We start from the raw sequence: 14,119 nt of genomic DNA on the forward strand, positions 1-14,119 counted from the left end.
GAGTGCCCTTACTAGATTGGATTATAATAATAAATAAAATAGTTTTATAGAAGCTATCACTTGGTAATGTGTAGGGTTGAAATCTTGGTTCTGTTTGCACTTTATAATGTTCATTAGTTTGCCAACTTCAAGAACCATGTCAGTTGGATTCTTATTTTATTTTAACCAAAGTTTGCAGATAACTTAAGTACCTTCCCTTCAAATAGGTTTGGTAATTCTGTCTTCTTTATTCTTTTTGCTTCTACCAATCTACATGCGATTGCTTAATAGACTTGATAGTTTCCCTACTACCAAAGAAGGAAAAGTAAATATATTTGTGACTTTGGCCATTGAATATCATAGTTTGGAGACCTCAATCTCTCCAAAATCTGAGACTAAATCAGGACCATAAAATCTTTTAGAAGGAGACAAATTGCATCATCATCAAGCCTAGTTATAACCGCACACTGGTTTTTCCATACAAAAGCCACTAACTTGTACCCTTTTGGATGCATGTTACACCTTTGTCACTAATAGCAGCACAATTGTGGGGAAAAAACTCTACCTTTTATTTCCAAATTCCAAGTCTATTTGTTAACTTTTACAAGGTGAGCAAAGAGCCATCCATTTCAACCACTTAATGCAGGAGATTATTGTAAGAGCACAAGTTTACCATCTTATATTTAAACACACTCGTAATAAAAATAGTATTTTTACTACTTGTTATTAAGAGTGCGTTTAAATATGAGATGGTAAACTTGTGTAATGTATTCACCTAGGAATTTTTTGACAATGGAAAATGCCAAGTAAGCAGGAGTTATCATCCACATGTCAGGTGAGGATAGGTTGGTTGACATGAGCCTCAAATGAGATATCACTTGGTAACTATAAATATAGAGAGAACAGAGTGCATGTGTGGTAAAAAGGCACACAAAGAGGTTGCTGAAGGGGATAAGATTATTGTGTTGCTGCTTGTTAAGGCAGATTCATACCATTTTATTGCATTGAAACAAACAATGGCCTCAGCATCAGCAACTCTTCTCAAGTCATCCCCAGTTCTTGACAAGTCTGAGTGGGTTAAAGGCCAAACACTTCGCCAAACTGCAGTGTCTCTTGCAAGAACCAACTCTGCCGCCCCATCACCATCAGCACTCACCATCAGAGCTGGTTCCTATGCCGAGGAGCTCGTCAAGACCGCGGTATGAACGATAAAACATTGTTTTGAATGCTAGATGATAATGATTCACCCCCATAATTCATTTTGTTCTTTGCACTTTGGATTTCTAGTACTTTAGTTATGAACTTATGTTGCACCAAAGCATGGTTTACTTTACCAACTACGAACCAAGAGTAGCTCCATTTATGAACTTCAGAGGGCGTGTAGTTTTACATCTTACATTAGCATGGTTTTGAAATTGTTGCTTCAATCTTCTTCAACCGTGTAATCTTTTGAATGTGTACGTGTATAATATATTTAGAAAACTATTGCTTCACCTGGGCGTGGGATTTTGGCGATGGATGAGTCAAATGCAACCTGTGGGAAGCGTTTGGCCTCAATTGGGCTAGAGAACACTGAAGCTAACCGCCAAGCATACCGCACCCTCCTTGTGGCAGCACCAGGCCTTGGTCAGTTCATCTCCGGTGCCATTCTCTTTGAAGAAACTCTCTACCAATCCACCGTTGATGGCAAGAAAATTGTTGATTTACTTAAAGAGCAAAGCATTGTTCCTGGTATCAAAGTCGACAAGGTAAGCTCAATGTGTCTTCTTTCTTTGAAATGTTTGACAACAAAAAAATTAGCCAAAAACAACAAAAAATTCTCTTATTTAATATTTATTAATTATTACTAGAATTAATTAATCTTAAATAAGACAAGTTTGGATTTTTTTTTTCTTTCTAACATTAGCGTCTTTTCTGTTTTGGATTACCTTTATGCCTTAACCAGTAGAGTAAAGAATTGAAGGAATGATATAAATATATCTCTAACATCAAATATCCTACTTATACACTAAAAATCAACCATCAAATCAATCACATGTATAAAATACATATTAAAATATAAAATATATATTAAAAATAAGTTAAACAATATATGTATTTACATACAAATATATTTTGGGTGATTTTTAGCATGTACATAACACTTTTGATATACCATAATTGAAGTTAGCTTGTTGTATGATTGTCATTGTCGTTGTCATTGTGTAGTACATGTGTGTGAAACGCACAAGTAGTAAGATGAAAGAGAGAAAGCAAACGATTTTCCCTTGGTGTGTAGTATTTTATTAAGAAAACATGGTTTATGATATACAAGTTTAGAATTTTACTCATGCCATTGTATTTGTTAATACATGGTTTATGCATGCGTTAAAAACAACAGGGTTTGGTGCCCTTGGCTGGTTCCAATGATGAGTCATGGTGCCAAGGTTTGGATGGTCTTGCCTCTCGCTCAGCCGCATACTACCAGCAAGGTGCTCGTTTCGCCAAATGGTGAGTTTCTGCATATTCTACTCTTTCTAGGGTCATCAGAATTTATTGTTTAGCCATTAATGTTTAAAAGTATGGGATAAAATATATTGTTGGATTACTAGATTAAAAAGATTAAGTTGATGGGGAAGTGATGGCCAAAAATAATAGATTTTTAAGGTTCGTATCTCAAATCGAAATTTTAAGATAATTTTTGCATTAATAATGACTTAATTTATAAACCAGGCGCACTGTTGTGAGCATCCCCAATGGTCCCTCTGCTTTGGCTGTCAAGGAAGCAGCATGGGGTTTGGCTCGCTATGCAGCCATTTCTCAGGTAGTAAATTAAAGAAACAATTCAAGTTATTCAAGAATACTTAGTTGTATTTATATAGTCTTCTAAGCTGTTTTTTTTTTGGTTCAATGGTTAGGACAATGGCTTGGTTCCAATTGTGGAGCCAGAGATCTTGCTTGATGGTGAACATGGCATTGACAGGACTTTTGAGGTAGCGAAAAAGGTTTGGGCTGAGGTTTTCTTCTACCTTGCTGAGAACAATGTCCAGTTTGAGGGTATCCTCCTTAAGCCTAGCATGGTTACTCCTGGAGCCGAGTCCAAGGACAGAGCCTCTCCTCAGAAAGTTGCTGACTACACACTCAAGCTTCTTCACAGCAGAATTCCCCCGGCCGTCCCCGGAATTATGGTAAGTAACACTGCCAAACTCCATCATTACATTGTTCTTTATATGTTGATGTACTAAGAAAAAGTACAAATTTGTGTAGTTCTTGTCTGGTGGACAATCTGAGGTGGAAGCAACTCTCAACTTGAATGCAATGAACCAATCTCCAAACCCATGGCATGTGTCCTTCTCATATGCCAGAGCCCTCCAAAACACTTGCTTGAAGACATGGGGAGGCCGTCCGGAGAATGTCAAGGCTGCTCAAGATGCCCTCCTTTTCCGTGCCAAGTCCAACTCGCTTGCTCAGCTCGGAAAGTACACCGGCGACGGCGAATCTGAGGAGGCCAAGAAGGAGTTGTTTGTGAAGGGCTACTCCTACTAAGATGTTGAGTGGTGAATCTGATATATATATATATATATATATATATATATATACATGTTCAGCAACATAATGTGGAGGGAAAGATTGGAATGGAAGACTGATTTGTGTAAAAGTTGTAATGTTCTAGTCTTGGAGACTATTTTTGTTCATGGAGACTGTTTTGCTCATGGTTAAGTGCAACTCTACAACTTAATAAGCCTTTTGCCATAAGTTAGGAGCCATGTACTTGAATATGCATCATTATATAGTAAAATGTTTGAATTTCAACTTAAAAGAGTAATTAATTAACTAGAAAACATGTCACTTGGTTGAGAGCCAAAATCCTCTCTAGTAGTATGATTTGTTGTTCGATCTTCTTAGAACGGTCAAATAAATTACTAAGTTTGTTCATCAAATACTGTTAATGACACATTATAAGTCTTTAAATACATCAAGAAGTAAACTATATGACTGAAGTTAAAAGACTGATGCAAAAGAATGAAGGTCAAAATACTTCTTTAAGATCAATGCTAAAAAGAATGAAAACTATAGAATTGAACATTTTTTAATCAAAATATCCCTTTCGGTTCTAATGTAAAAGATTTCTAGCTTTCTTTGTTATACATCAAAATTAAAACTTAAAAGGTAGATTTGCAGGTCAACATCATTGTTAATTAAAGGTTATTGAAACAAAGCCTGCCTCATTTTTTATTAAAACAAAAATGTTATTTTTGGTCAGATTTCTTTTTTCTTTTTTTTGGGGGGGGGGGGGTGGAGGATGTGGTCAGTTTCATTAGTGGCTAGTGGCTACAAATATGTACTGTTCTTTTTTAAAACTGAATTTTTTATGTGACAGTGGGTTGTGATGTGTAAGCTGGGCCTGTGAAGAACCCTTGCCACAAATTTGTGTATGTTTTAGAACTTAATTTCATCGAACTGTTGGAGGTTTCTAATCAATCTAGTGGTGCCTACCGCTGTAAAACGGATCAGATCGGCCCATTTAGACCTGGTCCACATAAGGCTGTATGTTAAACAGATTGGTTGTTTAAGTTCATTTTGTTTATGGATCGTAATTATTCAATTCAGACCGTTTATAATCAGTTCAATAATTTAAATAAATTGTCCTATTTACTCTGTTATTTTTTAAAAATATATAGACAAAAATATTATTTTTTAAGTCAAAAATCTTAAATAAATATTTTTTAAAAAATTGATGGGTCAACTTTCCAAATATTGGATCATAAAAAATATTGTCTAAAAATGCTAATTTTTTTTATATTACAAAAAACAAAAATTAAATGGACCATCAGCTAACGAGTTGGTCCGTATAACCCAAAAGTTAAAACAAGTTTAATTTGAGAAACAAACCCGCTCGTTTAAATAGGTAAATGAGTTTATCATACGGATTTGGCCCATTTGAAAGAACCTACTGGTGCCTCAGCCTTTTCCTGTTTCTATTCGGGGAAAAAAATATGATATAAATAAAAATTAGAAGGAATAATGGAATATACCAAAAAAAATTTAGAAGGGGAGGGGGGGGGGGGGTGAGTTAAAGATGGTCACTGGAGCTCGGCGATAGTGCTAATTGCAGAACTGAGTGGAACGGGGTTTTTCTATTAATTCTATAGGTTTGAACCACTGCGGTATTTTCATTTTCCCAATTGTTTAGGGTGTATGTAATTACAATGTTCTATTGGAATTGTAGTTAAATAACTAGAAAATATAGGCCTAAGTTAATTCTCAGTTTGATAGAGTTGCATGTAATTTGTTTCGGTCTCTTGGGATAAAACTGCAACTTTTAAAAAATTATGGGTCACAATGAAATATCAAATATGTCAAATTTGAGAGAGCCTTGTGTACATAACTGAATTTTATAGTGGAAAGATTGCTTGAGGTTCGTCGGAAAAGGTTGTGATATGGGGCTTGATGACTACTCTTTTTTTCTTTTTGGAACCAAAAGAGCTCAACACAGCTTTAGTTTTCTACTTGTGAGTGAGTCTATATGATAGTTGATAAGTTGAATATGAGTTTCAATTGCTATAGTAATTACCTATTCCATAGGATTTCAACTAACTTGTTTGGTCCCTTTGACAAATTTGTTATGCACTACTACTGTATAGTTAGTTTTATTGTCTCTTGTATCAAAACTTTTGTTTAATGAAATTTTTATTAATAAACTCTTACAATTTTGGTGTATTATTTCTTCCATATATCGGTCCAAGGGCTAACTCAAATTAGTTTTCACTCCAATTCTCGTGTACCTGAATACTAGCTAGACTATAATATAGCTCATGAACCTTCATTAAACTGCAATAAAATTAGATTGATCAACCAACTGTGGCTATGCGTACATGACAGACCATACGTAATTTGTAAATAAAAAATTAGGCCTATAAATTAAGAGGTACAATTATTGGAGGAGGATTTTATGTGCCTATTGTAAAAATCTTTATCCTATCTCAAGTCATGATAAATATCATGAATCATGATTAGCACAAATCCATTTAACGTCAAATAAGCATCTTTTGTTGGTAGTGATAGACTTTTCGAAATTTTTCTTAATCTACCAAACTTTTTACAGGGGTTAATGCAATTTCTATAAACATCAATGGTCTAGATAAATAAATTTGAGTGAGAATTGAAACCCTCAGTAAGCATGGAAGTCAATTCTCTAGTGATATCTACAATAAAAAAAAATGCGAAGAAATAAGTATTAAAAAACAAAGGTCGATATTCTTTTACAAATGAAAACATCTTATGCATGTGCTAGTTTATTACAACTCATTTTTTTATAATAATATTTCTCTTTTTCTTGATTAATTTGGTTAGAACTCAAACACTTAATAGATAATCTTATTACTTCATAAGACATGCAATAAGTTCACTCCATATGTTATACCTTAATTACTTCTCAGCTTCTTGTTTGAACAATTCTACCGGTACAACACCAATAGAATCATGATTATTACTGCCCAATATATCCTTATCCTGCTTCTCAAAAACCAGAATATGTATTAATTCAATTGAACTATCAAAACATTAGTCATCACATGCTCAATAAATTAATCAAATGTCATGAAATGAAATCTAGAAAATATTTTTTGAATCATAAAACTCTAGAGAATGAAAAACAATTACCAGGTTGTTTGATGTTGAACCATTTATCCGTTGTGGCCTGGTATTAAGATCAAACAGTTTTTTGTCCATTTTTCTATGACCATCAATATTATTTTCTAGCATTGTAACTGATATAACCTTGTGATTGTGACTCTGGTGGTTATCTCTTGCATTTAGCTTGATTGATTGACTCTGGTCTCTCCTTGGTTCATTTTGATCCAAAGTTTGCAATCCAAATTCATCCAATCCACCAGTTTTGTCACTTGGAAACTACCACAAAGAACCAAGAAACATTCCTTCAACTTACAAGCTAGAATTTTTTTAAAATTTTATTCTTTGTTCTTCTACAGTTGAAAACATACCTCAATTCTCTGTCTCAACAAGAGATACCTTTCATGAGTTCTTTTACCACCAACATGTACTATCATATCACATTGTAGACACAACGAACTACCGTCTATCTCACAGTAAAAGAAAGCTACATGTACAAATGTTTATGATAAAAAATAGTATTTAGTTATGGTCTTATATATCAAAATGCACAATCTGGTCAGGAATCCATATAAATACCAGGTGCATTTTCACATATATCACATCGAGGAACATCACTAGGATCAGCAAGTCCAACTCGAACATGTCTACTAGCAAGTTTGTTACACATGTGGACCTGAAACTCAAATGTAAATCACAAGTTTATTTTGTCATATAAATCTACAGTTTCCAACCATCTTATTGTTTTATTCTTGAACCAAAAACTAACAATCTAAAAATGAGATGAATGTAGAAAAAAAATTATGAATTATATAATCAACTGCAAACAATATCTAACGAACTTATGACTTCATTAGTCCTTTGATTAAATCCAACTTCACATAACATAACACAATTCAATTCCAATATTCCTACTCAAGATAAAAATAAAATAAAATAAAAGAAAACTCAATTCAGTGGACCAGTAGATTAATAGAGAAAAGCTTTAGATCTTGTTTACCAAGCAATGGCGTGAATTCTATTCATATAAGTGAATCAAGTCAAACGATGCAATATACTTGTCCTAGGCTCCTAGTATACAATAATTTCATCTATTATTTTGACTCCATAACAATTCAATTTGTGTAGTAAAATAATCGAAATGACTAGACATTAATGAACGGAAGAACAATAGCTTGATAAAATTGAAGTCAAACCTTGTCATCGCAAGAGCGGCAAAGAGCGGCCTCGTCGGCGGCGCAGAATAAAATTGCAGCGGCGTTTTCGCATACGTCGCAGAGGGTTCTCATTGTCGCTCTCTTAATAATTATGCCTTTCAAACGTCAATTATTCTTCAGCTGCACTGCTTTCTCGCTCTTTCTTCCTCCGCAATAACTTTGCGATTTGAACAAGTGGTTCAGGTAGTTAGCATCATTAACAGAAGAAGAATAACAAATAGAAGGAATGAGGAAGAAGGAAGTTCAAACTTGGAAAGCAGGGTCAGGGGCTCCTTGCTGCTTCCTATTCGTCGCTCACTATTATTATTATTTTTCAAATACTGGAGGTTCAAATCCGAAATTTTTAGATGAGTACAAAAATATTATACCATTTAAATTATAACTTGTTGATTATTATTATTTATTTATTTATTTTTTTTTTATTAAAGATAGGAGACTCGAACCCGCAACTTCTTAATTGAGTATGAGGAGACTATGCCATTTGAGCTATTACTCATTGGCTATTTATTTAGTTTAGCAAAAAGTGCCAAATAAACTAAAATTTATACTTTGTATATATTAATTCTAAAAAGAATTTAATAATTGTAAATAAATTATATTAAATTAAGATTTTTTTATCTTATTCGCATATATTATCATAAATTTTATTAGTATCTTTTTAAATTAATTTATCCAAAATTTTAATTTCCGGAATTTATTTGTGACTTTATTATTTATTTTGTTATCAATTGCTCTCTTTTATTCTACCTTCCACTATAATCCACTTTTCCCGCAGGGTAAAACCGTAAATATGCCTCCTATTTATAAATCCCATCCTATTTACAAGTGGAATTCACTAAAAAAGAAACAGACTACAAGTGGAATAAAAATTGAAAATAATGGAATTGTCTTTGAGATAATAAATTAATAATCAATGTAACAAATCACTAATCGGTAATCTGTGGTGGAAATAAATCGATTTGTATCAAACTACCAATTGTTGCTTCGGTCAGTTCATGTACCCGTAAAACCCAACATCTTGCCTAGATAAATATAAATATAAATAGAAATACTAGCTACTTTAATACTTTTTTAATCCACTAATTCATCTATTATATAAAAAGTATTAAAAAAGTTTGATCCACATTTTTTTATAAATTTAAACTTTAGTGGTTTTTTTAGTGAGAAAACATGGAAAAAAATCTAACACAAACAAAATGCCAGACCAGTCTTTCTATGAATGAACACGGATCAAATTGGATTCGATTTGGCTAACACTAGAAAAAAAGGAAGCAAAGCTATAAGCCAAGCTAGCGTGCAGTTGTAGAATGATCATAGTTTATTCATCAAGACATGTTTATACTTGAATTTCGATAACTAGGAAAAATGTTATATATTTTATTTAAGTCTAAGATATTGTAATCAATTTATGTTTTCTACTATTAAATACTTTTTTAAAAGAGTAATTTATAATTTTGTTGTCTTTATTAAAAGAAAAATAAAATAAAATGTGCCGCACAAAAGAGTTTTGCTTCATCAACAGTTAGGGGGAAATTACAAATGAAGAAAACTGAGTCACCAAAAAAAAAATGAAGAAAACTGCAATAGAATTCATTGGTGTTGAATATTTTGGTTTATGTCTGATTGGGTTTTATTGGTTGAGTCCAAATTGGTTGTCCTCCCATGACAATGTGGTAGGAGAGTGGCTGATTTTGTGTTGTGTGTAGTGAATTGGTGCTGCTCTAATCTAAAGGCTATATTTGAAAAAGAGATTGACTAGAAATTGAGAAATAGAAATTAAATTAAATTTTTGTATTTTATTTAGTATAAAATATATTAAATTAGGTTATGTCTTTGTATTATATTTAGTTTAAGAAAAATATAAAAAATAATTAGTAAATTTAAAATTTAAAAAATTAAATGATGATATTTTAAAAAAAATTATTAAAATTTGAGTTTTTCTCTCCAAAAATTTTAATTCCTTTTGTCTCTATTTTTTAGAGAAATAACTAAAATTTTGTATCTCGAGACTAAAATTTTAATTTCAGACACACAATATTAAATTTCAGTTTTCAATTTTTGAAAACAAACGTTACTAAATAGATGATATTCTGTCAAATGTTTCTGTAAAAAAACAATAAAATATAAATGACGAAATATTTATTTTAAAAATAAAAAAACAACAGACAATATTATATTTTAAAAAATATAAAATAGAATAAAAATGAGAAAATGGAAAAAGATTATTGAACTATAAATCATTTTAAAAGAGAAGATAATAGAACATGCTGCTGGAACCACAAAAAGATTCAAAGCTGTCTGATGAAAGCAATGGTTCACTCATTCTGGGCCACATGTTCTAAAACTACCATCAGTTTGGTGTTGGTGGTAGCATGCTATTATTATGTTTAATGAGGGAAGAAAAGTGCAGTGTCCATGAGCCAACAGATGGTAAGTAACTTAATAAATAATAACTAACTTTTGAAAATAAGTAATTCTAATAATAAATAACAACAAAAAATCAGAACCACAAAAAACTCGTTCACAAAAAGTCGAATCTCATACATGATACACTGTCCCACTCCCACGCCCTTTTATTTATTCTTTGAAGCCAGTGGCTATTTCTTGCCATATTGATTGATTCTCTTCTCGACACTTGTCTCAGATAAAAATGAACAAGCCTGAAGATGTTTCTCTGAAAATGCACAAGCTAATTTCGTTTCCCTTTGTCTCTAAATTTGTTCAACAAAGTAAAACGATTAAAGCTTTTTTTTTCCCTCGTCAAAAATCAAAGTTTTTTTTTTTTTGTTGTCCACGGTATTCTCTACCTCGACAGGCCAAGGACTAATTCATCGCAAATTGGAGCTTCATTTAAGGGTCTGCCGCTGGCCAATGAGTTGCTGCATGTACAAGGCCGGATTCAAACCACCGACACTTGCTTAAACGGACGAGTGAGCTGACCACTCGACCAACCCAAATTGATTATAAATCAAAGTTATAAATACACGTTAGTGATATTTAAAAATGGGCCAAGCCCAAGGCCCAAGATAAATCAGTACTTGTAAGGCAAAACGCTTAAACACGATACACTTCAAGCCCAAAAAAATAGCCCTTATCGTTCTTAGTAGATTTGGTGGAGATCCCAAAAGAAAAAGTCATATACCAGTACAAGTCCAAGGCAAAATATACGATCCTGGGCTCCGGATTCTGACAAAAAAAAAACCAGTTTTGTTCTTCAACTAAAAACCATTTAAATATATTTGGCAAAAACATAAATAAATAAATAACAACACAAAAAAAAGAAGAATAAGAAGCACAAGGGTGGAAAACTGGAAACAGATCAGGAGTCTACTGGCTGCTTATCAGAAGTCTATAACTAGGCCAGTATTTGGCTTAATCAGTTACAAAATAGACCCAAGTTTAAATTATTAATATATTAATATGTCAAACTCAAATTTACTAATTAATTTGATTAGATTGTAAAGTTTGTCTGAATCTCTTAAAATATAAATAAATATATAAATATTTTATTATTATTATATTAACAAAGTTAGTAGATATTTTAAATTTATTATATTTTATTATAAATATTTTTGTATATTTTAAAATTTAAAATTTTTTGTAAACATTAAATTCAATATATTGTATATAAGTAATTTTTATTAAAAAATATTTTTAAAATAATATTTTTTAATTTTTGTAAAAAAAAATTCTATCCAACTTTTTAGGCTTTTAGTAGACTTTAAATCATATTAAATTTAAAGGAGCCACTTAGATAAAGATGTCAAAAATGTCTTTTTTTAAAGATTTTTTTTTTACCAAAGATAAGAGATTCGAACCCGCAACCTCTTAATTGAGCATGGAGAGACTATGCCATTTGAGGTATAACTCATTGACTTTTAAAGATGTTTTTAAATAATTAAAATTTAACACATATAATCAATTAAATTGTATTATTTTTATTAAAATTAGATCGGATAAATCAGTTTAGTAAAAAAATTAATAAATTAAATTTTGAACCGATATAAATTAATATTTTTTATAAAAAATTACTACAATATCCCTATTATAAAAACACAACTAAAATATCCCTATTATATATATATATATATATATTAAAAACTTTAAATTCTAACTCGATAAAGAAGAAAAGAGTTAGAATTTAGGATTCTCAAAATTAATATATATAATAAAAATATTTTAGTCATTTTATATAATAGAGATATTGTAGTCATTTTTTATAAAAAATAATATTAATTTAGATGGATTCAAAATTTGATTAACTGTTTTTTGGTTAAATTAATTTATCTGACCTAATTTTAACAAAAATAATATAATTTAAGTGATTATATGTGTTAAATTTTAATTATTAAAAAATATCTTTAAAAAAAAAACGTTTTCTGCGTCTTTATGGGAACATCCCCTAAATTTAATAACAAATGAAGCTTAATACTTAAAAAAAAGTTTATAACAAATTGCATGTTAAACTCAAGCCTAATTAATTACAGTACAAACTTAATCTATTAAGAGTTAAGTCTGGTCTCACCTAACCTGTTTTCACCTCTAGCAACAATATATGCATGATTGCATGGTATGCAAAAATTACAAGAAAAAAGAGTTCATATGCAACACTGGAGATTAAAATTTCAAAAATACGATAGCCACCTATCTCAAACCCTCCAGTGGTTGGTTGATTGTCTTTTGAACAGAGTACGTTACAAAGCTGAAATGATGAAAAGAATTGTTAGTTAAAGGAAATGTGCTGCAATTATTATTGAATATTGTTGAGCTGTTATTCCATTCATAGTTTATGACTGTATGCAAGTTATTGCAACATTGATCAAAATAAGTCTCGTGTGTAAGATAAATGATATGAAATTATGAACTCTAGTTTACTAAAATTGTGTTTGTTTACTATTTTAGAATAACAAAGACACAGACAAACAGATGTATATAGGAATATATTTGTCATTAAAAATAAATCTTATGATAAAATTTTGAAAGAAATGAGATTAGAAAATAAAATTTAGAAAATGTTAAATTAAAAATATTATAATAAAAATAATAATAATAATAATAATAATATGTAGGGGCAAAAAGCCTGCAAGACTCTCATGTCTCATGCATGATGGCATCTCTGAGCACAACATAAAAAAAAAGGCATAAATTAAAGACACAGAGAACTTATCCTTTATCAAAGGAAAACTCTTTATTAAATCTTCTATTTTTTTCACTTTTGTTGACCTCTTTAACACTTTTGCATGTGCTATTAATCATGGACATATGAATTGAACAAAGGCTCCGATTTTAACTTATTGATTGGCAAACCTTGTACTCTTCTCATATTGATTGATGATACAACATACATTAATGGCATCCATGACGTTATGATTCTGTTGATGTGTTTTCAATATAATTTTCTAATTCTAATTTATATTTATACTCACAAATTGTGGAATTTTGGGTAGTATTAATTTGGCTGGAAACTGGAATTGTGAGTCAAAATATTATATCGATCTCCTGTAAGTTTTTTTATTAAATAGTCATAAATAGTAAAGGTTAAAAAAAATTAAAGAAAAAGAAAAGGGAACATTTAATGAATAATTTATCAGAAACATACATTATTATTGATTTTTAATTTGGTAAAAAAATTGTTTAATTTACCTAGACACGTTACACGTGAAAATTAGATACTAAATCTAGAATTTGGATCTTCTAAAATAAAAAAATTAATAAAAAAAAAATTAATCATCATTAATTTTATAATTTTTATAAAATATTATTTTATTATCTTAATTTAAAAATAATTAATTTTTTATTTTATCATTTTATCAACTTCTTTATTTAAGAGAATCTTAATTCTTAAATCTAAACTTGGTATAGAAATAAAATGACCTAGCCCAGGCTAATTTATTTTTATTATTTTATTAATTTTTTAATTAAATCATAATCCATATCTTTGGGGAATAGATTCTTTCAATTGTTAAAAAAAATTGAAAGTGTAAAGTGTGATCTCTAATTATTTATTATTTTTTCTCATATTTATTTTTCGTCTCACTTACAAAATTAATAGTGTGAAATCACATTTTACTCTCTCAATTGTTAAAAAAAAATTAAGAAGACCAATTCTCATGTCCTTGTTTAATTAATTTGTCACTGGTTGCACATTTTAGTAGATGGAACGGAAGAAAAAATAAACTCCAAAATTAGTAGCTACGATTGTCGGTTATTTTTTTTAGATAGTAGATAAAAAATTGTGTAATTCTTTAATGTTGCAAATTACGATATTTTGTAAAATTTTGGAATTATAAAATTCGTAGAGTGTAAATTGT

General features: G+C 30.4%; 2 protein-coding genes across 5 annotated transcripts; one reads left to right on the forward strand and one right to left on the reverse strand.

Moving 5' to 3' along the window:
- Window positions 1-187: 187 nt before the first annotated feature.
- Window positions 188-3,778, forward strand: LOC112736939 (fructose-bisphosphate aldolase 1, chloroplastic). The gene is made up of 6 exons (XM_025786621.2): window positions 188-1,178; window positions 1,458-1,727; window positions 2,360-2,469; window positions 2,692-2,782; window positions 2,877-3,146; window positions 3,226-3,778. Exons 1-6 carry the CDS (start codon window positions 846-848, stop codon window positions 3,502-3,504), a joined length of 1,353 nt encoding a protein of 450 aa, XP_025642406.2. The 5' UTR covers window positions 188-845; the 3' UTR covers window positions 3,505-3,778.
- Window positions 3,779-5,781: 2,003 nt separating this feature from the next.
- LOC112736941 (B-box zinc finger protein 19) lies at window positions 5,782-8,284 on the reverse strand. 4 transcript variants are annotated; one of them, XM_072213110.1, is made up of 7 exons: window positions 8,058-8,284; window positions 7,788-7,965; window positions 7,171-7,267; window positions 6,963-7,078; window positions 6,622-6,870; window positions 6,383-6,471; window positions 5,782-6,164 (listed from the first exon to the last, which is right to left on the reverse strand). In XM_072213110.1, the coding sequence occupies exons 2-6, from the start codon at window positions 7,878-7,880 to the stop codon at window positions 6,388-6,390; spliced, it is 639 nt and encodes a 212-aa protein (XP_072069211.1). In that variant the 5' UTR covers window positions 7,881-7,965; window positions 8,058-8,284; the 3' UTR covers window positions 5,782-6,164; window positions 6,383-6,387. The 4 variants fall into 4 exon arrangements, with proteins under 4 accessions (XP_072069211.1, XP_025642409.1, XP_025642408.1 ...); XM_025786624.3 differs by having other exon boundaries at window positions 7,788-8,157; XM_025786623.3 differs by lacking the exon at window positions 5,782-6,164 and having other exon boundaries at window positions 6,197-6,471.
- Between the last annotated feature and the right edge of the window lie 5,835 nt (window positions 8,285-14,119).

This window comes from Arachis hypogaea, chromosome 13 (assembly GCF_003086295.3).
Source record: "Arachis hypogaea cultivar Tifrunner chromosome 13, arahy.Tifrunner.gnm2.J5K5, whole genome shotgun sequence".
NCBI lineage: Eukaryota > Viridiplantae > Streptophyta > Magnoliopsida > Fabales > Fabaceae > Arachis > Arachis hypogaea.

Bases quoted from the DNA above. Each gene is read 5' to 3' on its own strand.
- LOC112736941 (XM_072213110.1), bottom strand. From the start codon at position 7,880: ATGAGAACCCTCTGCGACGTATGCGAAAACGCCGCTGCAATTTTATTC. The intron at 7,268-7,787 runs GTTTGACTTCAA...TTTGAGTTTCAG, and splicing joins GCCGCTCTTGCGATGACAAG to GTCCACATGTGTAACAAACT. The intron at 6,472-6,621 runs GTAATTGTTTTT...TTTGAGAAGCAG, and splicing joins GTTCAACATCAAACAACCTG to GATAAGGATATATTGGGCAG.
- LOC112736939 (XM_025786621.2), top strand. From the start codon at position 846: ATGAGATATCACTTGGTAACTATAAATATAGAGAGAACAGAGTGCATG. The intron at 2,470-2,691 runs GTGAGTTTCTGC...TTTATAAACCAG, and splicing joins GGTGCTCGTTTCGCCAAATG to GCGCACTGTTGTGAGCATCC. The intron at 3,147-3,225 runs GTAAGTAACACT...AAATTTGTGTAG, and splicing joins CGGCCGTCCCCGGAATTATG to TTCTTGTCTGGTGGACAATC.